This window comes from Megalopta genalis, chromosome 12, assembly GCF_051020955.1.
Source record: "Megalopta genalis isolate 19385.01 chromosome 12, iyMegGena1_principal, whole genome shotgun sequence".
Lineage (NCBI taxonomy): Eukaryota > Metazoa > Arthropoda > Insecta > Hymenoptera > Halictidae > Megalopta > Megalopta genalis.
Window position 1 is genome coordinate 12,301,515 of NC_135024.1, and position 22,790 is coordinate 12,324,304.

The window sequence follows — 22,790 nt, forward strand, 5'->3', positions numbered from 1 at the left end:
CCTTTCCTAGCGCATTCGGCGCATCGGTAACTGCTTCATATTTTATCTATCTCGTTTCTCTCTCTCTCTCTCTCTCTCTCTCTCTCTCTCTCTCTCTCTCTCTCTCTCTACAGCGTCTCTCGAATGCGCTGCGATATCGAATATTATTTGTTTTAATCAGTTGTCTGTTGCAATCTCTTTGAAAATCGTGTAAGTTACTGTGATTATACTGTATATGTTTGCTTATCTCCGTATTTTGTTTAAATACAGCATTTCTATAAAATATACAGTGGCCCACATAAATGTTCGTACACCTTTTAAAACGCAATAACGTTTTTTAAAAACTGGATTAAGGGACTTGAATTTTTTTAGGTGATAGCGGGACGACTAGTTTATCAGACGATGATCAAAATGCTTTTTTTAAATTTTGCTATTACTTAGAATGACAAAACAAAAATAAAAAATCTCTCGTTTTTTAACGTTTTTATTTGAGCCTATAACAAAGATTAAAAAAATGCTTCTCGTAGATCTCGGTAACTTATATGCATGCTGAAAATTTTATCGAAATCGGTTAACCCAGAGTCGAGCTACAAGCGTTAACAAATTTATTTTAAATTCTTTGATCAAAATCGTGATAAAACTGTGATTTTTACCATCTTTAATTTGTTATAACTCATAACAACGTCAACCGATTTCGATAAAATTTTCAGCACGCATGTAAGTTACTGAGATCTACGAGAAGCATTTTCCAAATTTTTGTTATAGGCTCGAGAGTTTTTTTATTTTTGTTTTGTCATTCCAAGTAAGGCAAAATTTTAAAAAAGCATTTTGGTCATCGTCTAGTAGACTAGTCCCGCTATCATCTCAAAAAAATTCAAGTCCCTTAATTCAGTTTTAAAAAAAGTTATTGCGTTTGAAAAGGTGTAGGAACATTTTTATGGGCCACTGCATAATTTAATAAAGAATATCAAAGTATGCAAGGTGTCCTTGAAAGGTATCTACAAGCGGGCACCAGGGGATTCCTTATAAAAAACATGAAAAAATATAGAATAACTTCTTTTTGTTTGGAACTTAAGTTTCGAGAAAATCGAGTTTGAATATTCGCTTTGTATATTTACCGCACTTACCGTATATAATTCATATAATTATATATAATTATATTATATAATATATTATATATATTATATATTATATTTCATATAATTATATATATTATATATATTATATTATATAATTCATATAATTCGATTTTCTCGAAAACTAAGTCCCAAACAAAAAAAGTTATTCTATATTTTTTTCATATTTTTTAATGAGGAATCGCCTGGTGCCCGCTTGTACATAACTTTCAAGGACACTCTGCATATTCCTCCGAACCAGTTAACTGTTTTTTACAAGTACACATGAAAAAATTACAATATTTTGTGTTATGACTAATATACTCGTCAAAGGAGCCGACTGGTTAACTGTAAAAAATGGCGAAGTGCTTCGACGATCGCGATTATCGGACGGCGAATTTAATTAACGATTGCTGCATCTAACAGGCAATTGCTATTGGCAACGGTACAGCACAGCGGCGACAGTAGCCTGTCTGAAAAGTCGCAGCGCCGCGTGCAAATGAATAAATTAGCTTCTCCGGCAGATCTCGACAAAAGCACGTTCTAAAATAAGAAATGCGAGATCGTTTATCGCGGCTACTTCGGGCAGATCTAACGTCGAAGGTGTTCAATTTAATTAATCGATCGAGAATAATTTACAGACCATATACATATATGTACATAGTATACTATATATATATATACGCTTTAACTTATTCGCTTGTTAGATGGAGCCCTTTGAGTCTAGGGAAGTCGTTACTAATGTTATTTTTCTTTTGCATATTTTGATTGGCTTAATAACTTGTCCACGGCTTCTTCGCTGTGTAAACTTCTATGCTCCATCGAGAGTAACAAGATTTATTGGCACATTCGACACGTTCAGCGCCGACAATCAACCACTAAAATTTCCAACATTCCCAATTCGAAGCAATTTAATTAAATAAACTGAAACTAGAAAGTTAAAATTGATCACATTAGAGAACTCTTTCGCATCCGAACACATCCTAGACAAATTCAGTTTGTTCGAATACATTAAAATGAAAACGAATTTTCAAAATTGATTAAAAATTAGTGTCTGACCGACACGGCGCTCGTGTTAAACCTTTACTATACGCATAATGTCAAATCTTCTTTATTCGGATCCTGTATTTAAACAAAATACGGAGATAAAGAAACGAGACAACAGTACCTACTGTATTTAAACAAAATGTGGAAATGAGTAAACATATTATACCGTATAATTACAGTGACATTTAACAATAAGGATACCAAAAAGTTCAATGACGGTACAGTAATCATTCGCTCTATTGTTAAATGTCGAAGTTGAATGAGATTGCAACCACTGCGCTGATATCTTCTGTTGTGTATTCGAATGGGTTTCCGGTTTATAAATAAGTAAAACATAAATTTAGCGAGCGAACGAACGAACGAAGCCATCGATGTGGCGACTCTTTCAACCACTTGGGACCCGGCTAGAATCAAGTGGCAATTGCGCCGAGACGTTTCGATGACGCAGGGAGGTCCACGCGGCCGTTTGTCCGTGCATTTCGCAGTTTCTAAAAATCTGAAAGATGCTATTAGCGGCGGGAGAGAAAGAGAGGAGAGCGAGAGAGAGAGAGAGAGAGAGAGAGATCGAGGTTGGTCAGAGAGATCGGTGAGTTGGGTGTTCGAGTAGCGAAAAATCCCGAAACCGCGATTCGTCGAGCAAAGCGGAGATGTAGATGTAGGTTGGCGCATCGCGGGGGAAGAAAGGAAGGAGCTCGGATTCGGCTCCTAACTCGCGCTCGTTCTCGCTCTCGGCTCGAAGTGGAGCAACGCGGCGACCTAATTCGCGGTCGAAGCCCCAATTTCCAACGGGTTCGTCGAGAAGAGCGGGCTGCTCGTCGACGACGGAACAACGGGGTATCCATGACGACGTGACGCAACGAGCACGTCATCGGAAAAGCGCAACGACCCGGCCCGTACGTTCCTCGCAAACGCGGCTACGCCAAGGGCTTGAATGGGCTGCTGCGACGAATTTTCCATTATCCTCGTCCCGATTGATTCGTTGCGCGGCTTCTTCCCGTTTTCGGGGCCGGAATTCCGACCGAAACGCGTCCCCGTTTCCTCTTATCCGAACCAATCTGCTGTTCCGGGTCGAACAATCGGTTCCGCGGATTCTGCCGCCTCTTCAGAAAAGTAGCCGATCGAAATCGCTCGGATGCAGATCTGCGCGCACCACCGCTATCCGCGGACTCATTTGTCTTTATAGAGATAAATATATAGTTAAATATAGTATAAAATATTAAATATTAAATTTATACACAAGGATAGATATTATGTTGATAGATGCGAGGACCGTGCAGTATAGAAATCGTTGCGGATACTTCTTGAACCGGTCGTATACACGAAAATTCGTCGCATAGCGGTGCGATTGTCTTTAGTTTTGAACAGTTGCTCCGAGAACAATCGAAATCGCGTTTGCGATCGCTCAGACACAGACTTTTCTGTATACTCAAGATAATATATTATCTTATTGTTAACTATTCTTGCTTTCAGATAATTAAGCATCATGAGGTTCCTTTCACTTTTAACGACAGCGTTTATGGTTTCGCTTTTTCTTTTTTTACAGCAACAGAATTTCACGGTTTACACGTAATATTAGGAATTATTATTTATCATTTATCAACATGTTTTGTTCGTACGGTAATATCTCAGTTATCAATATTACATCATTTTCATGTTGACTCAGCAACTCGATACTGACATTTTCTTGACATTATTCGACTAATTCTTTGTATCATAATTGATCGGTGAATTCTTTTTATAGAAAGATCTGAGAACTGTGCAGTGCGGAAACCATTACAGAAACATAGTGGCGCGGACTTCTTTATTTCTCAACAGTTCAAAGAACAATCGAACCGCTTTTGCGATCGCTGGGACGCGGATCTGTATGCATTCATGGTACCGGGTGACTCGTTCATCTTGATCTAGAAAGATTGGTGGTTTGCGCAGTTTAGACATCGCTGCAGAAATACTCTGAACCCTTAACAACCACGAAAGTTCGATAAATAGTAGCGTTGTCGTTTTTACGTCCGGACGGTGATTCCGAGAACGATCGAAACCGCTTTTGCGATCGCCAGGATGCAGGTCTATGCGCATTCGTGACATCTGAGAACTCGTTCATCTTTGTTTAGAATGGTTTAAGAATTGCGCGGTCTAGTCATCTTTGCAGATATTCCCCGCGAGCAGCTACCAAATTTCGTCAAAGTTGCTTTCTTTATTTTGGAACTGTTGCTCCAAGAACACTATAGATGCGTTCTTCGAGGCTGTAAGTTCTCTATTTTCTCTTAGGAACTGTCACAGAGATTAACGACTGAAAAACTCTGTAAAAGAAAGGGACCCCGATCGAACCAAGTTGAAGTATTGGGTTGGCAACTAAGTAATTGCCGATTTCAGTTATAGATGTCTCTCACTCCCATTTTTATGATATCCGTAAATGTTATATTATAAAATTATTATTATTATTATTATTATTATTATTATTATTATTATTATTATTATTATTATTATTATTATTATTATTATTATTATTATTATTATTATTATTATTATTATTATTATTATTATTATTATTATTATTATTATTATTATTATTATTATTATTATTATTATTATTATTATTATTATTATTATTATTATTATTATTATTATTATTATTATTATTATTATTATTATTATTATTATTATTATTATTATTATTATTATTATTATTATTATTATTATTATTATTATTATTATTATTATTATTATTATTATTATTATTATTATTATTATTATTATTATTATTATTATTATGTTATTTTTTATTATCCGTGAATGTTAGCAACTGGACAAATTGAATGCAGCGGTCAAGGAAAAGCGACCAGAATTGGTCAATCGTAAAGGTGTCATTTTCCAGCAGGACAATGGTAGGCCGCACACGTCTTTGTCCACTCTGCAAAAATTGATGGATATTGGTTGGGAATTGATGTTACACCCACCATATAGCCCTGATCTCGCGCCATCGGATTACCACTTATTTCGATCCCTGGACAACTCCCTTCGTGGTAAAACTTTTAATGACGATGACGCTGTAAAATTTCACTTAACTCAGTTTTTGGCCGAAAAGGATCAGACTTTCTACGAGCGTGGAAATTTCAAGTTGTCAGAGAGATGGCAAAAGGTCATCGAACAAAATGGAAAATACATTACAGATTAAACTTCATTCCAAGTAAACAAATTTTTTATTTCATTGAACAAATCGGCAATTACTTAGCTGCCAATCCAATACAATAGGATCTCTTATTGTATCGATTGAAACGGTCCTCGATGAAGAAACTAATAGCGATCTCGCATCCCGCGAGATCCAAACGATGTCGAAGGAGACAAAAGTTGGTGCACGATCGACGGTGCAGGATCCTGGACGCATGAATCGGGATCGAAGGAGGAAGGAAGTCGGGGCCCCGGAGAAGCCCGTATGCGTGCGTACGTGCGCGCAATGACGTCGAGTGATCGAAGGATGGAGGGACCAGCTGGAACCGAGTTTATTCAATCGCGAGCTCGGAATTAGGGCGCGTTGTCGGCGGTCTCCTCAATGACGTCGATGACGTCACCCGTTTGAAAGGAAAACTAGGGCAAACGAGGAGAGAAAAAGAAACGCGTTCGGGGGGAGCGATCATCGTCCGAAGCCAGCGTCGACTGCTTGCACGCGATCTTCGGCCGATCCTTCGGGATCAACCGCGTTCCCAACCGGGGGTCGCTTACCATTTTTTCCGATTTCTCTCGAACGCCGAGGGTCCAGCTTCCGTAGGTCGCCCTTTGACGCTGGATACCTCGGCTGGATACTTCGAGACTGTCATCGCGAGCTTTGAATGTTTTTCGAACGATAGAGCAAGTTAGTTAACTTGGGGGTTGCCCCCAACGCGATCGAAGCTGTCTCTTGCCACCAACGATCGTAGAGAAGACGTTGGCGGAGGGAAGTAGGAAGTACTCCTCAGATGTGAATTGTTTATCGATCGATATCCAACGAAGTACCGAGGCGGTTCAACGGATCGAGTTCTCGGCCGAGTTATAAAAATGCCAAGTTCGATTAAAAGACGATATTCTCGAGAGATTGAGGGTCTATTAATAGACGAAGCGTCGAGAAATCCGAGGCGAGTGAACCGCCTGGGAGAAGGTGGAGAAGCCTAGGCGGTTGGTATTTTCAGCAGGAAATGCAGAGACGATCGGCGTCGACGTTGCGCCGTCGTCGGCTCGGTTCCCCAAGGAGTTAGTGCCGGTTAGGGGTAGAGCGATTCGCGGTTCGGGGCGGTGCCGGGACGGGGCCGGTAAAGGGCCGGGAAGGGGCCGAGATGGGGCCGAGGAGGGGCCGGCAGAAAGGGGTGGAGGAGGAACCGTACGGCGAGGCCATGGATCCAACTATAGATCGGACGCGTGCGCAAGAGTAGCGGCGACGTTTGGCAGACGGGATCTTTGAATGAACTATGGTATTTCATGGGGATGGGCCAAGCGTCGTCCTATCTAGGTCAAAGAAGGGTCGTGAATGGCGTCGCCTGGCTGTAGTGACGTCACGGGGTGTCGCGTGCAAACCCCTGCAAGTGGGTCACTCGTTGACGCTGTCATGGCCGTGGCTATAAACGGACCAGCGGCGTCCTTCCTCGTTTTCGCGTGTTCCTGCGGACCGTTTTCCGGTAGCCGTCGCACAGATTGCTGCGGTTCGTCACCTTGGACTTTTGCCGGCCACGTCCGCGGCGTGTTCCTCTTCCTCCAGCTTCCGGCGAACGGGCGCACCAAGGTGTCGCCCTTCTCGTCGCGTTCGCAAAAATGCCACTGGCCTTTGACTGTTAGGTGCAATTAGCCGTGTGTCCCGGCCCGATCAATTAACCTTTGCGTTTCAAAGTTACGGTCACTCGACACGCAAAACTATGCGATCGAGGGAGGGTGGCATTTGTCGAACGCGACATTGACACTGACGACGTTCAACGATAATTGGACCGTTGGATTTCCGTCGACGATCGGAGGTGATCGTTATTCGCGGCGGAAGGACATTGGAGTTGCTGTGAAACGACGCACGGTAGACGTGTTTTCGAATGAAAAATCTTTATTTGATAAGTAAACTACGAGTATCGACATAGGTAATACTTAAATACAAAACATTCAGTCCTGAGATTCTGCCGTTCTCGCATCCGACTCTCAGTATAGTCCGCTCCGTTTGCTCGCCTTCTTCCTCGCATAGAACGCAGCGCGTGAAACGTTCAATCGTCGTTATGCCAATTGCTTCGCGACGTGTGTACCGTGCAATCACGTGGCAAATATTTACAAGGCACTGGAAGATCGCGTTAACGTGTGTTCCGCGTGTGTTCGCGCGTACCCTTCGACCACCGATCCGAGCGAACAGTTAATTACCTAAGTTAGGGCCATTTTAATTGCACGAATTGTCGAATGGTGATATCGATCGTTGCGAGGATTGACTTGAATTGAAAACGAAGCTGGCGGCCGGTGGTGCTCAAGGATCGAAGGGCCGGCAATCGTCGCGGTTTACGGATGGAATCCGAGAAGCGCGACTCTCGCGGTGTAGACGGCGACGCGTTGCGGGCCCTTTCACGCTCGCTTCTCCGATCGATGAGAGTTGCCCCGCGATAGGTCGTTCGACAAGACAAAGGATGCTCTCGCCGTTTTCCGCCCGGCGATTCGCTGCAGTCTGTTCGACCCGCGTCCGAGCGGAAACGATCACGGCGGGAGGATGCGTCGCGCGAACCGCGTTACGATCTCCGAATCGTGATATGTTTTTTAAAAGTACCCTTAATGAACGAGATATTCTATTCTGCAGGCGACTGCGGCGATCGTGGCACAGCCCGATGGCTCCCTGAACAGGCTGCGAATCTTCCATCTGATTCCGTTTAGGAACGGTTTATTACAAGTAGAATCGGTAAACAACGAATAGACGCGGATTTTGATTGATCATGCGAGAATAGCCTCGCGCAACGAAAGTCTGACTTTTCCGTAACCTCCGCGGCCCTGGATTGCGCCACGAGCACCTGGAGCAGCCCCTGCAGTACGTGTATCCGAGTACACACGATCGAAAGTCGCATTCCGCGCGGCCGACAATGGACTCTCAATCGTTTCCACCCTGTTTGACAGAAGACGCGCCGTACCGCGCGATCCCAACGTGTCCACATAATTGACTTATAAATATGTATGTTACGTCGCGTCGCCGGCGAATTGATTCCGATCCCGTTCCTGCGAACGGTAACGATCCGCGGGGATGCGGGCGAAGAGAGAATCGGCCCTCGTTGCGATCCGAGAATGAGTTTTGTTGTCGCGCAGCTGAGAAAAAGATCGTCCCGATTGATCGCGGACCGTCGCGCAGCTGGTGCTCGTTTCTCACCCCCCCTTCACAATTACGTTCCGCGATCGAGAAGCAATTTTCGAATCGTTCCCGACTGCCGCGAGCACGCCGCAACTCCGCCGTATTCGCAAAGACGGCCGTTCTTTGATTTAGAACTGCTTGGGCCCATGTTCGGCCGTTATCGAAGTCCGTGACAATAAGTGGTGATCGTAGAAAATTAATAGCCTAAGGATCTACTACAATAGAAAACGAAGAGTCTGCGAACGTTGTACCGATTTCTAAACGATACAATGCGCAGCAGTGGCCATCGAGATCGCACCGAGCCTCAGATCGATCGAGTCGAAGAGAAGATAAAGAGTCACGTTGATGCTCTAATGTCATTGCAGATCCTACATCGATACGCCCTCGGCGAACCGGGCGGCAAGCGGCGATGCAACTTTAATGGCCACTGCGGTTCAAAATTTCGGCCAGAACGGACCGCGCGCGGTCTCGTTATATCGGGATAACGAGTGCTGTGACATTTAAAATTTAAAGATCGATTCATCGAGATATCGGCTACTTCTCCTTAGCTTTTGATACTCGATCGTCATTCGAAACGGCTCGCTTACCATCTCTGTGTGTAGTTGTGAGTGTGCTAACCGCCCCCTACGGAAGGTACATAAGTATGTATACGTGGTAGAACGACTATGTTTCTCTCTACGTGATCTATCCTCGATTTTTACGAATAGTAGCGAGTAACCTACGACGCTATCGTTCCCGCGCCGCCGATTTACCAAAACTTTCGCCCCCTTCCCCTCCCGCCCTTCCATCCCGGATGTCCTCGATCAGCTTCGACGTCCTCGATGTCCTCGGGAATTCTCGATGTCCTGCCAGCCGTGGTGTTCCGATGGTGTTGGATACCATTAGATTGGTCGTTGGTCTCCGTGAAGCTGCTCCGTCTCGCTCGAAACGTTTAGGCGGTGCGAGAGGAGGTCTCCATCGCGAGATCCGCTGGTCCCACGATGTTGGATCGCGACCGGCACGTACCGGCGCGGCGTCGGCACGAAGGCCTCCGGATGAGAGGAGGGATCGGGGCGTACGATCGAAGATCTCTCTATCGGTAGTGGCCGACGTGTTCCTGGCAGGAGCAAGGCATGGAGAGCTGCTGGGCCATGCTTCTAGGGACCCTCTGGGTCGGTAGGCCGGACAGTCCTCTCACGTAGGTGTAGGAGACCGGGCTGCGCAGGATCCTTTTGGGACTCTTTTTCGCGTGCTTGTTCTCCTTGCCCTCCCACTTCGAGGTGATCTTCAGCGTCTGGAACGCTCTGCGGAGGGTGTCCGCGGTGAACGACTTCTTGAACGAGTCGCTGTCGCTGCTGCTGCTCTGGACGTCCGAGGGGCTCGGCGAATAGGACAACGAGTCGTTGGTTCTGGCGATGCCTCTCACGTCGCCGGGGCTCCACGAACGCGAGGACTTCGCGCGAACACGCTCCGTGCTCCTCTGCACGCTCGACAGTCGCTCCTGGGAACGCGTCGGTCGCCCTCGCAACCGGTCCAGGTAGCAATGAGTCTTCGGCGACCTGGTGGCACGGCACAGATGCTCGCTGGACCCGCGCCGAGATAATCTCTCCGCGCTGCCGATGCTGCCGCCGCTGCTGCATCCGCTGTCCGTGCTGCATTCGTCGTCGCCGAAGTCGCGACGACGCCTCGAGGACTCCACCGCGTTCGAGGAACCACTGTTCCCGCGTTTATCCTTGATCTTCTCGCTCGGACTGCCCCGGCGGTGATCCTCTTCCGGATCGGTCAGCTTGGTCGCGTCCTCCATCGTCGGCCCACCAGCGATCCAATCGAAATTGAAAGGCGATCGGCCCCGCGTTCTCGTCGCCTCGAACGTGGCTCTGGTTTTCACGTTACGTTGCACCACGCACGCTCTCCCAACACACAAGCACTCGACAACGACCGTTAATCCAACTGGCTCGGCACTCGTTGCATGTCGTTCACAAGCTATGATCGAATGTATTATGTATTATGTGTTATATCTGCTAGCCTCGTTAAGCTCTTTGCGTTCACTGATGTCGCTTTTGTTCCTCCGGTTGTTCTGTCCACGCTCTTCCTACGCTCCGTCGAGCTTCCCGCTGCTTCGGAATTCAGAGTCGGCGCTGTAACAGCGCGTTGTCAAACAATGTATATATATATAGCTCTCTGAGACCTCGGGTCGCTATGGTGGAGCGCGTTTGCGAGGGTGGACTGAGACTCGACGGTGCGCGGTCCAACCTTTTATACCCTCGCGTCTCGTCGGAGGGTGCGCGCATGTCCTCTTCACCACGTGAGGGTTACGAATCCTCCGCGAGGACGCCGCACCGTCATCGATGCGCTTTACCCTCGCGGCAACCGACTGCAACTAACCGATCCGAGGAGACTGTAACAACGGTGCACGGTTATGTGTCGTTGCGACGGTTCGAGCGTCTACATTTTCTAAATAGAATCTGACGCAGGCTAATCTCTTCGGTAATGCTTACACCCCCGTCGTCGCGACCCTTCGGTCAACGCGACTTTTCAAATAGAACCCGACGCGGACTAATCTTGTCGGTAACGCTTGCATCTTCCGATGTTGCAACCGGTGCGACCATGCCAGTCAGCGTTTCGCTGCAACAGATAACATTGTCGGAACTTCGAGCGCATTTATCTCAGCTTGAAATCACCGTGTTTCACTTTTCTTGTGACACTGTCGTGCCATTTCAAAACCGTCGACGGTATAACATTCGATCTTATTCCGCTCTTCTTTATATCTCTTTATTTATTTATTTATTTATTTGTTTGTTTGTTTGTGTATTTGTTCATTATACGGGCAAAAATCCATTGGTACGCGATATAGGAAAACATCTGTTTAGTTGCGATAGAGAACGAAATTTACAGAAAAAGAAAGAAATGTAACAGAATTACATGTTGCGCATCGTACAAGATACAATGGATACAATCATGTTTATTTTTAATTCATGTTCCCCCGGGATCACGAAGCTTTCCCGGTGGTAGCTGCGACATTAACGCCTTTCGGCAATGGCGATAATTAAAATAAACCGCGATAAAACGCTGTAATGCATAGCGAGATCAAATGATGTAAAATATAACAGTCTACGCGGTGGCTTAAAATCGAGTAGCGTATATAGAAAGAGTAAGATAACGTCGACTAGAATAAAATGAGCATAAAATCAGATAAAATGATGTAGCATAGAATAGTAAAAACAGGCTAAAATAAATAGAATAAAATACCGTAGTATAAAACGAGTATAGTAACGTAAAATAACGGTAGCAGATAACGTTGACTAGAATAAAATGAGTATAAAATCAGATAAAATGATGTAGCATAGAATAGTAAAAACAGGCTAAAATAAATAGAATAAAATACCGTAGTATAAGACGAGCATAATAACGTATAATAACGTAGCATAAAATAGATATATAAATAATATATATATATAATTTATATTATAAAATATTATATATAGTATATATATAATTATTATATATTATATATTATAGTTATTATTATATATGTATATATAATTATTGACATAAAGTAAGTTAAAATCCAAAGTTGGTCATAGATTTTAAACTCGGTTCCCAAAGGAAGAGATTACAACTGTTTATTTGGCCAGCATAGACAAGTCGGGTAGTATGTCGAATCGAACGGAAAATCGGAAAATTTCTCAAATGCCTCGATGGAGCATATAAGACAACACTTGCAGATTACGTGTATGAGCACTAATAATTTTAAAGAGAAACATATTTTCTCTTATTAACGTCAATACGAGTTTACAACGATTCCACGGCACATGTACGCGCAATACTAATGTTTCCAGATGATCGTCAATGTTCCAGCCGATGGATTACATGACGTTATTAAGTAGAAAGTTGTCGTTACCGATAACAATCGCCGTGTAATTATTTATATCAGCCTGTTCCCGGGTGACCGACCCACAAATTTTTATAAATACTCCACCCATTAATCAACCCTCCTGTAACACGATCGATTCGTTCCGTATCGGAAGCCAGTTTTCAGAATGCCATGTTGCACGGGGGGAGGGTTGACTGTATCTTCATTAGATTTTCCCGTGACGGACATATTATATACGCGGTAACTACCGTCAATTAATTTTGATCGGCGACGTCTCGAAGGCGTTCGTCTACGCCGCGTCTAAAATAAGCCAGAAGCGAGCAAATCAAGAGGAAACGTGCAATTGTTCGACGTCGGTGTCCCCGAATATAGGCGGATCGATATCGCGCCCCACGGACTCCGGTTCGTTAAATTTAACGATGCCCCGATTTAACGGAGCCACGGTTAAAAGTGTGGCGGCGGACTGGGCCAACGATAGGGAAGCGGCCGGATACCGGGGGTGTAGGGGGTGCGGGTTGATGCTGGAGTATTGCAACGTCGTTCGTAAGGAGAGAACCGTAGGTCGGTGAACCCGACGCGGCGATCGATGCCAAGGGGTGGATGCACCGGCCGGAGCTGATCGCATCGTGCGCTGCTGCATCCCGCCGATCAATAATTTTACAGAATAATCGGGAGGTATTTATCTTTGCTCGCTTCGTTTCGCGCGGAGAATCTTGAATCGCCATTGCGTTGTGTGCAGAAATGTATATTTGTCGCGTCGAAGCACCGATAAATGTCGTTGCGTCGACATACGTAATGTAATGACATCGTAACTGCTCCGCGAATCGCTGAGAAACAATAGAGAAAACGGTTTGCCATGGAACCGCTGCACAGTGGAATATTTGGCGTCAGAGACTGGCCAAAAGTCGATCTCAAGAACCTTGTGTAAAATGTAAAATATTTGCTCCGTGCGTATATTAAATAATATATAATAAATATATATTAAATATTTGCTCCACCGTGTATCGTATCGTATAGAATTTGATAACCCTTTCAAGCGAGTCCAAATGCTTGCGGTAACGTCGTTGGAATCAGGGCTATTTTCTGTACGTGATACAGAAGAAAATCTAGTTGCCAATTCGAACGCTAGTTCGTTGTCTATAAGAATTTTTAAACGTTTTTAATTTAGAGGAACGACGCAGAAATATTAGACTCGTTCAAATTCACAATTCAACAAGAAACTTTGTGTATTGAAAGTAAAATAATAATCAAGCACGTGATATTTATAAATATTTACAAATTTATTTGTAATTTTCCTTGTCATTATTTTATTCCCAAGTGCTTTTGTTCTCACAAAAACGAATAAAACCATTCTGGTCAGCTTTTAGGGCCAAATATTCCATTGTGTGCTGAACGAGGTGACAGAGACGACATATTTCTAAACAGACGTAAATAAATGGTACAGTAAACTATTAAATAATTATACGTGATCCATCGGAAATAGGCAACGATATTTCGATATCTTAAAATCGGAGCTTGAATTTAACTGTACTAGTACCGCAATCTTTCATAAAAAGTCATTTAGTTAACTTCTGAATTACTTCTTTTTCTGTTTTAACTTAACTTTTACATTAGCACGTCAATTCTGTTATAAAAGTTCAATTTTAACTTTATTATTCTTAACAGATATTTTAAAGTAAAATATAAGAATTACTGTTATTTTCTAATCAACTTAGCATTATTTAAGGATAAATATAGATAGTTTGAAAGGAAAATGGGACAATATATAAAGGACAATCGTGTACATATACGTTCAGTGTTCAACATTTAGTTTTAGAAGTAATATATTTTTCAGTGTTTTCATTAATATCAGTCCAAAGCCATTGAGAATTTTCAAAGCACACAATATATATGTACCTCGTTCCACACTGACTTTTGTAACAGCAACATTGTGAACTGCTACTGCTAGTTGACTTTATAGACGGATTTTTGAATCTCCGGTCAGTCCAATATTCAAGTATGTTTACATTTAAATCAATCTGTATAGAATTAATAACTTTCAAGCTTAAATAAAAGAAAAGAGAGAGAAAAAATCAACTCATTGCAAGACTCAACTATTTTTAATATTAACGGTAAATTTTCTTGAAAGTATAACTTTTTCAAAGCAAAATAACTGTTACGGACCAAGTAGAACTTTTTTCCCATTTCCGAAAAAGCAAAAATTCACCGTCTATGCGTAAATACATGGAATAAAAGTTCCAGTGGATTTACAACTGTTTCCTTAGAAAAGAAAAGTTAACTGTCAAAAGATAACTATTACATAAGAATCAACTGAAAATTTTAACAGCTTCATTCGAGCCCTGCTTATAACATCGTCGCTTTCGTGGTACTTTCATGATCGGTGTAATCGCTGCCACGATTCTATGAGGATTGATGACAGATAACAGGAATCCTTGCTATCGGGAGGTGTCGCGGCAGTGTCGAAATGAATCCGGCATAGTTAAAAATACAGATAGAAGCGGAGGCGACCGTAAAGAGCACGAACCTCGTCCGAATCGAGGAGTCTGCTGCGAGCGTATCTCTAGAAACTAATGAATGCGTCGAGCGCGCGTCATTCATCCCGCAATCGCGCGATATCATCTGGCTGCGAATGATCGATCGGCATTGCAATGCGAAAAATTGAAGCTGTCCGTTCCTCATCCCCCGTTCCTATCCCCGCAAACCACAACAGCGACGACGTTCAGCTGTCGAGCAATGCGAAACGGACTGGACCTGACGATAACGCCGTAAAAAACGCATCCGCTGCACCGCCTCTATCCGCTGCACACACGGTGGCGAGGACATTGCATGTACCTTTACGTAACGATTCGGTATTGTTTCTGTTCGTTGCATAATTAACTCGTAGAAACAAAAGCGCCCGCAGGGGAGGACAGGGAACGCGAGATCCACCGGCGCGACCTAACCTTTCGACGGCATTTAACGCGTCATTCCTGGATCACCGGCAGCCTTTTTCGTTCGTCCATCTGCGATCCTCATGAATAACGCATCGTATTAGAATTTTGATTTGTGCTGATCGCTTGGTTCACGGTTTTACCGGACCTCATTTCACCTGATTTCAAGTTAAATATATGCAGCGCAGATGCGCTAGCCAAGGTTCAACCATGCTTTGCTCTCAAAGGCATTCTAAAACATTAAAACACTTCGTACAGCCTCGATTCTATTTGAACTCGTCATGTGCACGAAATGGCCTCGACGCGTTGCTCCGGCTTACGTCCATGTCGAGGGCCACAGAGCCACGCCTACTTCATATAGAATCGGCAAATTAGCAGCTTCGAGGCAGAAGTTATCCTGTCGGGGTCATTCTAAGACGCTAAAACGCTTTATTAAGACACGCTCCTTTTGAATCAGGCTTCTACTGTACTCGGCGTACGCATAAAATGGCCTCGTGGCGTTGTTCTAGCTCCATTCAAGTCCGGGGCCAGTGAGCCACGCCTGCCCTACACGGAATCGGCAAATTAACACCTCCAAGGATGATGCTTTGCTCTCAAAGGCATTCTAAAACATTAAAACACTTCGTACAGCCTCGATTCTATTTGAACTCGTCATGTGCACGAAATGGTCTCGACGCGTTGCTCCGGCTTACGTCCATGTCGAGGGCCACAAAGCCACGCCTACTTCATATAGAATCGGCAAATTAGCAGCTTCGAGGCAGAAGTAATACTGTCGGGGTCATTCTAAGACGCTAAAACGCTTTATTAAGTCTCGCTCCTTTTGAATCAGGCTTCTTCTGTACTCGGTGTATGCATAAAATGGCCCCGTGGCGTTGTCCGTTCAAGTCGGGGGCCACGAAGCCACGCCTACTCTACATAGAATCGGCAAATTAACGTCTCGAGGACGAAGCTTCCTTCCCTCTCCTGCGGGGGGGGCGGTGGGGGGCATTCTAAAGCGGTTAAATACTTCATCGTGCGCCTCGGTTCTCCTGAATCATGCTTCTTCTATATTCGACATGTGCACAAAATGGTCCCGACGCGTTGCTATGGCTTCGTTCAAGTCGAGCGCCACGCCACCTCTCCACGAAAGCGGCCAATTAACAACCTCTGGATCGGAGCTTTGCGGTCGGAGGCAGTCCAGAGCACTTGCTGCCCCACGGATCCATCGATCCTCCGTTCGCAAAGCATCCGAGACGCGGCTCGGACGCAACCATCGAGTCCTAGATCTCTGGTCGTTGCGTTGTACCGTGTTTACGTGGAACGGCGAATAGAAGTGCGCTTCAGGGGGCGAGGGGGGGGGGGCACATCGCGTTGCAGGGGACCGGCGCCAGGTCCGGCACAATCTTTTCCGTGCACGTATGCACACGCATGCACGCGCTGGTGGGTGTACAGAGCGATCATTTGAAGTGTGATCACGCCCACGCCCGCGCTTACGTAATCGGATTTATAAAGCGACGGCGAATCGCGTAACGAGCTCCCCCGCGGACGTCGCCGCCGCTCATTAACAAGCGGACGATCGAGCGGGCACCGGTCCGACGCGGAGACGATGCCCGAAATCGGCGGAACGGGGTTCACGAAAGAGAACAATCGCACGCTGTTCGTCTGCTTTCAAGCGGCTTTATTCACACCGAATTTGTCGGAACAGAGAATTCCATGTGGAGGTGGTCTGTGTGGAGGATGAAAGGATGCGTCGCGACGCGGTTGATACACGGATTAGCGTGATTCGTGTTCGGAGAATGAGTAGGGTCGATCGGTTGACTGTTCGGTAATGGTTCGGTTCGATTCGTTACGGTTGCCGAGTCGTTCGCGGCCGGACCCTTAGTAGATGACGTTCTTGTAGATGAGAGACGGGGGCCCGTAGCTGGCGTAGTTGTACGGCGCCGGGTAGCTGGTGTAGATCAACGGAGTGGCGATGTTCGACAGCAGAGACGGGGCCAACGGAGCAATCAGCGGGTTGGCGATTAGCGCGGGACCGCTGCTAGGACCCGGAGCCGGGGCCGGAGCCGGGGCAGGGCCTGGGGCCGGGCCCGGAGCGGGGGCGGCGATGGCGACCGCCAACAATCCAGCGAACAACAGCTGCGATAAAATCTCGTTAGCTGTTGTCTATTCTAAGAACGATGCTCGCCGTTCTGCTCGATCTGTCCCGGGAAAACGAGGGGGTAGCGGTATCGGGGGAAAGCGACCGGGCACTGTTTGCAGCGGGAGAGGAGCTGTGAGATGCGGAGGTGTGAAAGAACGAGGGTGAGGTGAGCGGGGATGGCAGGACGAAGAAGATAATCGGAAAAGATCGGAGGTCGGCCGAAGTTGGAAAACCTAAATAAAACTAATCGAATGATGATATACTCACCGTCTTGAACATGGTGGCTACGTGTGGAGGGATTATGTGGATGCACGACAGGCGAGTCGAAACGATCATACTCGAAATCCCGAGGATTCGCAGTTTATATAGGCGAACACCGCGACGAAGATCCTCATCTTTCTGCATCCCCCTCCGCCGTGTCGGCGGCTCTCTCTCCCCCGAGATCGTTCTTTTTACCCGTTTTCATCGTTCCGCGAAGGGCAACAGCCAGTCCTACGAGCACTGTACCATGGGCTGGATGCTCTCGCCCCCTTCTTGCTGCCTCGGCAATTTTTTCGAAGTCCCGCTCGACCAATCCGACGAAGGTTTTGCCCGCGCGCCCAAGAAACCGCGGATTTCTTCAAGGTCGTGCGCCTCCCCCGGGTTCCTCCAGGCGTGGCCCAACAATGCGCTCAGTTTCTATTTCGCCTTTTTTTCATCGGTCTGCTTTTCTATTTTTCGTATCCCCCGTCCCGCTCCCTCGGGCCGCTTTCGAGCCAGTTTTTTCCGTAAAATCGCAAACTGGTTTTCCCCTTTTCGCGATCGTCACGAAGCCGGAGCGACGTCCTTGCAATTTTGAAAAAAATGCTCGCGATCGCGAGAACCCGTCGGGGATCTCTCTCGTGCCGGATCTCTCCGAGCGTTCAACTTCCCTTACCCTCCACCATCTGTCCTTTATCCTTTCTCGGGCCACAGAAAAACCTTGTCCTCGCGGATTTTTCCCCCGGGCTTTCCTTCTCCCTAGAAGGGCCGATCTGGAGACCAAAGACGCTCGCTGTGTGGCCGCGAATCCTGTTTCCTCTCCTGGATCTTTCGCTACTTTGCTCGAGTTATGATATAGTTCTGTGACCGTAGCTCTCTAGAACTACACATGGAAATTATAGTTGTATATTTTTGCGTTCGAATCTCGATACGAGGACTGGACCGGATGTCCCCGTTTCCTTCGCTCCCCTTCGAAACCCTTTGCTCCTTCGCTTAAACAACGAACAAAGATTCCTCCAATGATTTCGATTCGGTTCGTTCCGACACGAACGACTAAATTCGTAACAACGAGTTCGGCTCACCCTATCGATGTACGTATATAGGTGCTAATCTCGCAAGCGTCGTGGGACCATGGTCGAAATCTCCGCGGGACCGAACGGTGTCTTTGACCAGGAAACGCAGGAATTCGCGCGGCCAGCGAAAGACACGTATATGGTCGCGCACGGTCTGGAATTACCCCTTGCAAAAAGTGCAAGGCACACCCATGCTGGAAGAAACAGGCGTTCTCCCGCTCCGGACTCGACGAACTTGAACTTGAGAAAAAACCGGGTGCTTCGCCTTGAAGTTGCCCGGCCTTGCGGTACAGGAGAGAAAGAGCGAACGGATTGCGAGGGAGGGAGGAAGAGAGAAGGGTTACGATCAGCGACCGCGGATCCGAAACACTGCGAGCGAACCGATCGAGACTGAATCGCGAAAATTGACGTTGCGATCCCCGTGTATGGATCGTCGACAATTGCGCGAGGTCGATGGATCGCGGCGCGATCGAACGATCCCGAGACGGGACGTGCCCGGATTTGTCGTCGATCCGATAAAACGGCACGTGCCAAAGGTGGCGAAAAGCGAATTAAAAGTAATCGGAGATGTAAAAATCGTGTGGGACGCGAGACGCGACCCGCGTAATCCCTTATAACCTTGTTACGCTTTTCAAACGGACGGACGGATGAACGGGCGCGCATAGTCGAGGGTGTTATACAATTTCTCCGGCATAGTTGCTTACATAATTCGACCATACTGGCGGAGTGTACGCGTCCGGTCGCGGCGTCCCTCTTCGGTGATCAAGGTCATCGAAATCGATCGATCGATCCGTGTAGGGGTGAAACGCGGGATGGACGCGCCGCGGATTGAAAATAAGGACGGCCCGTGTACGCGCGGCGGAATCGACGCAGGATCGCGGCACGAAAGCGCGTTCGGCATTACAATGCGAGCGCTACCAACGAAATCGATACAGGACGTGTCGGGCTATACGTGCGGAGGTCGAGGCTTTCGCAAGCCGCTCCGCTCCGCGCCGCTCCGCCTCGTTCCGCGTCCACGTTTCGACAAATTTTCGTAAGTGGTGTGTCGCGCGCCAAGAGCGGTGGACATCGGTATAAAGTGAGGACGCTTCGACGATTCTTCACACTCGTCCCAGAGTTACCGTATCGATCTAAGCTCAACATGATCAAGTCAGCGGTAAGTCTCCCTCTCGATCGTCTACCCTAGATCGTCCGGCTTGGATCTAGCCACGGTTCGCTCAACGCGATTCAATTGCACCGCGTGCAAGATCGCAAAGTATCGCGGTTAGTTCGATCGTTGATTCGCGACTCGGATCAACGCAATCGTTCTAATCAATTTCCGTTTTAAATGAAGTTTCTGTAACAGTCGATCGTAACGTCTCTTAGTTTACCGGCCCGTAGATTGCGATTTAATTTCGTGCATTTGTTCCAATCAAATTCTGTTCGTTCGATCTGCCTTCGTTCGATCCAATCGCATCTTCTTTGTTCGTACGAATAACAACTGAACGACCGCAAAGTTGTTCAATTTCCCGCACCGTAGTTTGCAACTTCAACGCATTTGTTCGAATCTGCTCCGAGTAGACTTTTGTTCGATCGAATCGCATCTTTTTTACTGGCCATAAATGGTTCCGCAAAAATTTGAAGCTAAATCTTCTATTTCGCATGGATTTTAAGTTAAATCATTGGTTTCGCATGGGTTTGAACCTGACCAAAAGCTCGAGTAATATAGTTGATCGAAAACAGTTTCTAGGATCGTTGATAACGGGACAGATCAACGCATTTATTCTAATTAGTTTAACCGATTCTAAACGAACTGATTCGTTCGATCGAATGGCATCTTTTATTCGCCATGTTTGAGTGCAACAGAGTAACCGTGGCTCGATGCACAATTGCATTCGTCCTCGGGAATCTCTCGAGAAGCTTCTAAATCGTTTGAACCGCAATTATGTTTGTACTTTCAGTGCCTCATCCTCGCAGTCGCCGCCATGGCGTCCGCCGGTGTCATCCCTGCTGCACCTTTGGTAGCGGCACCAGCACCTCTGGCAGCAGCCCCGCTAGCTCTCCCAGCACCTATAGTCACTGCAAGGAGTAGCCAAGTCGTCGCCAGGAACTACAACACGTTAGCCGCTGCACCGCTCGCCGTACCTGCCGCATTACCTGCCGCCTTATCCGCTGCACCGTACACTCTCGCCGCTGCACACGCTGCACCGTACACTCTCGCCGCTGCACACGCTGCACCGTACACTCTCGCCGCTGCGCCAGCCGCGCCACTGTCTTACGCTCCTTTCGCCTACTCCGCACCATACGTGCTTCCTTGAACGACGCTTTTCTAATCGCAATCTGTTCTCTATCTTCTCTCCTTCAATGAATAAATCGTCTTTTTAAACAAACAAATGAGCGAACGGCCCGTCTTCATCGCACCACCTGCGACACCCACCGATTGGTCCCCCCCGATCCTCGGACATATGCGCACCGAAATGGGATCCCACGTATGCGGATAATCGACGCGTATACGTGCTCGAGATTTATCTAAATATAACCCATCCTGTTGACACCGTGTATATAATAACCGTGACACAACATTATTTCTGGTGGAAGAGTCGAATCGATATCGCGGAACTTCGCCGCGGCACGCAGTTTCGGAAATTGCATTCGACCCTTTGAGGGCTCTTTGAAGTATATTCCGGGACGATTAATGACGAAATTGGGGACGTGACGCAACATCATTTCTGCTGGCTGAATCTAGTCGAGAGCCGAATCTAATCAAAGCCGTGGAGCTTTGTTGCAAGGAGCAGCTTCGAAAATTAAATGCAATAGCTTAATAGACGGAAGGTCTTCGTTTGGATCTAGGGTAGAAATACTGATATTCGATTGTCTAGTTTCTGTCGATTGAGATCTGTAGAAAAAGCATCGTGTCCAGATGGAGCAGCACTTTAAGTGAAATATTAAGTAACAATACAAATTTAAGTGAAATATAAGTATTATACTAGTACTATACTACTATACTATATATTATAATTAGATAGTATAGTTTAGTTTTATTTATAGTTTCAATTGAGATCTGTAGAAAAAGCAACGTGTCCAGATGGAGCACTTTAAGTGAAATAGGTTGAACAAAATTGGTAAATATGATATTCGATTATTTAGTTTCTGTCGATTGAGATCTACAGAACAAGCAACGTGTTCAGATGGAGCAGCACTTTAAGTGAAATAGGTTGAACAAAATTGGTAAATATGATATTCGATTATCTAGTTTCTGTTGCTTGAGATCTACAGAACAAGCAACGTGTTCAGATGGAGCAGCACTTTAAGTGAAATAGGTTAAACAAAATTGGTAAATAAAATCATAAACGATCCGAAGCACAGATATATTTTTGTCAGGAAGCTTTTCGGGTTTTGAACATTTAAACTCTTGTAGAAACAATAGAGTGGTGGAGCTGGGGTTACCGAGGGGTGAGCAATTGCCGTGCCTTTGATTTGTTTCAGGGCATCGTTAACTTTATATTTATGAAATAAGAAGTATTAAATTCTTTAATTCTTTCATTTTGTCCATTTCTTAATTTTTATATCCTTTTATTACGTTTATTTGTTAACCCTCGGACGGCGAGGGTTAATATTATAACAACTCCGAGTTTTATCCAGTAATTTTTTAAAACTTATATTTGCAGACTTATTAGCCTTTCTATTGTTTCTAATGCAACAGCAATCTATTCTATTTAATTGCCGGAATTTGAGTAATTAAGTGCACCCTGGACCAAAATTAATCCAGACATCGACTCGATAAGATTAATATAAAAATTTAATATCTTACTCTCGATAAATATAAAGTTAATTATGCCCGAAAAACATGCCGAAGGCACAGCAATCGGTCACACCAGAGGTACCGGCACCACTGCCCTATTTGTTGAAATTAGCGATGCGACGCTGTGCACGCAGTGTTTAAATATATATATATCCTGGAATAATAATCAGCCTCACAACCCTTAACCGGGCCTTTGAAACTGACATCAAACATGCGGCGATATTCAGCGAATATATTAATTATTTATTGTATCCGTGATCACATTGGATATTCATAATATTCATGAAGCTTTAAATAATGTTCATCGATACGTGGGCCGACGATGGAGTAC

The 22,790-nt window shown here is 45.7% G+C and overlaps 3 protein-coding genes across 3 annotated transcripts; 1 reads left to right on the plus strand and 2 right to left on the minus strand.

The window, feature by feature from the left end:
* Positions 1–7,174: 7,174 nt before the first annotated feature.
* On the minus strand, positions 7,175–10,697 carry LOC117222918 (uncharacterized). Its single transcript, XM_033474945.2, has one exon. It carries the CDS (start codon positions 10,244–10,246, stop codon positions 9,536–9,538), a length of 711 nt encoding a protein of 236 aa, XP_033330836.1. The 5' UTR covers positions 10,247–10,697; the 3' UTR covers positions 7,175–9,535.
* A 6,189-nt stretch (positions 10,698–16,886) lies between these two features.
* On the minus strand, positions 16,887–17,756 carry LOC117222957 (uncharacterized). The gene is made up of 2 exons (XM_033475024.2): positions 17,633–17,756; positions 16,887–17,361 (listed from the first exon to the last, which is right to left on the minus strand). The coding sequence occupies exons 1-2, from the start codon at positions 17,699–17,701 to the stop codon at positions 17,104–17,106; spliced, it is 327 nt and encodes a 108-aa protein (XP_033330915.1). The 5' UTR covers positions 17,702–17,756; the 3' UTR covers positions 16,887–17,103.
* A 1,951-nt stretch (positions 17,757–19,707) lies between these two features.
* On the plus strand, positions 19,708–21,051 carry LOC117222959 (uncharacterized). The gene is made up of 2 exons (XM_033475025.2): positions 19,708–19,834; positions 20,619–21,051. Exons 1-2 carry the CDS (start codon positions 19,820–19,822, stop codon positions 20,973–20,975), a joined length of 372 nt encoding a protein of 123 aa, XP_033330916.1. The 5' UTR covers positions 19,708–19,819; the 3' UTR covers positions 20,976–21,051.
* Positions 21,052–22,790: the final 1,739 nt, after the last annotated feature.

Excerpts from the sequence above, each read along its gene's own strand:
- LOC117222918 (XM_033474945.2), bottom strand. The coding sequence starts at position 10,246 with ATGGAGGACGCGACCAAGCTGACCGATCCGGAAGAGGATCACCGCCGG.
- LOC117222957 (XM_033475024.2), bottom strand. The coding sequence starts at position 17,701 with ATGATCGTTTCGACTCGCCTGTCGTGCATCCACATAATCCCTCCACAC. Across the intron at positions 17,362-17,632 it reads TAGCCACCATGTTCAAGACG|CTGTTGTTCGCTGGATTGTT; the intron begins GTGAGTATATCA and ends ATTTTATCGCAG.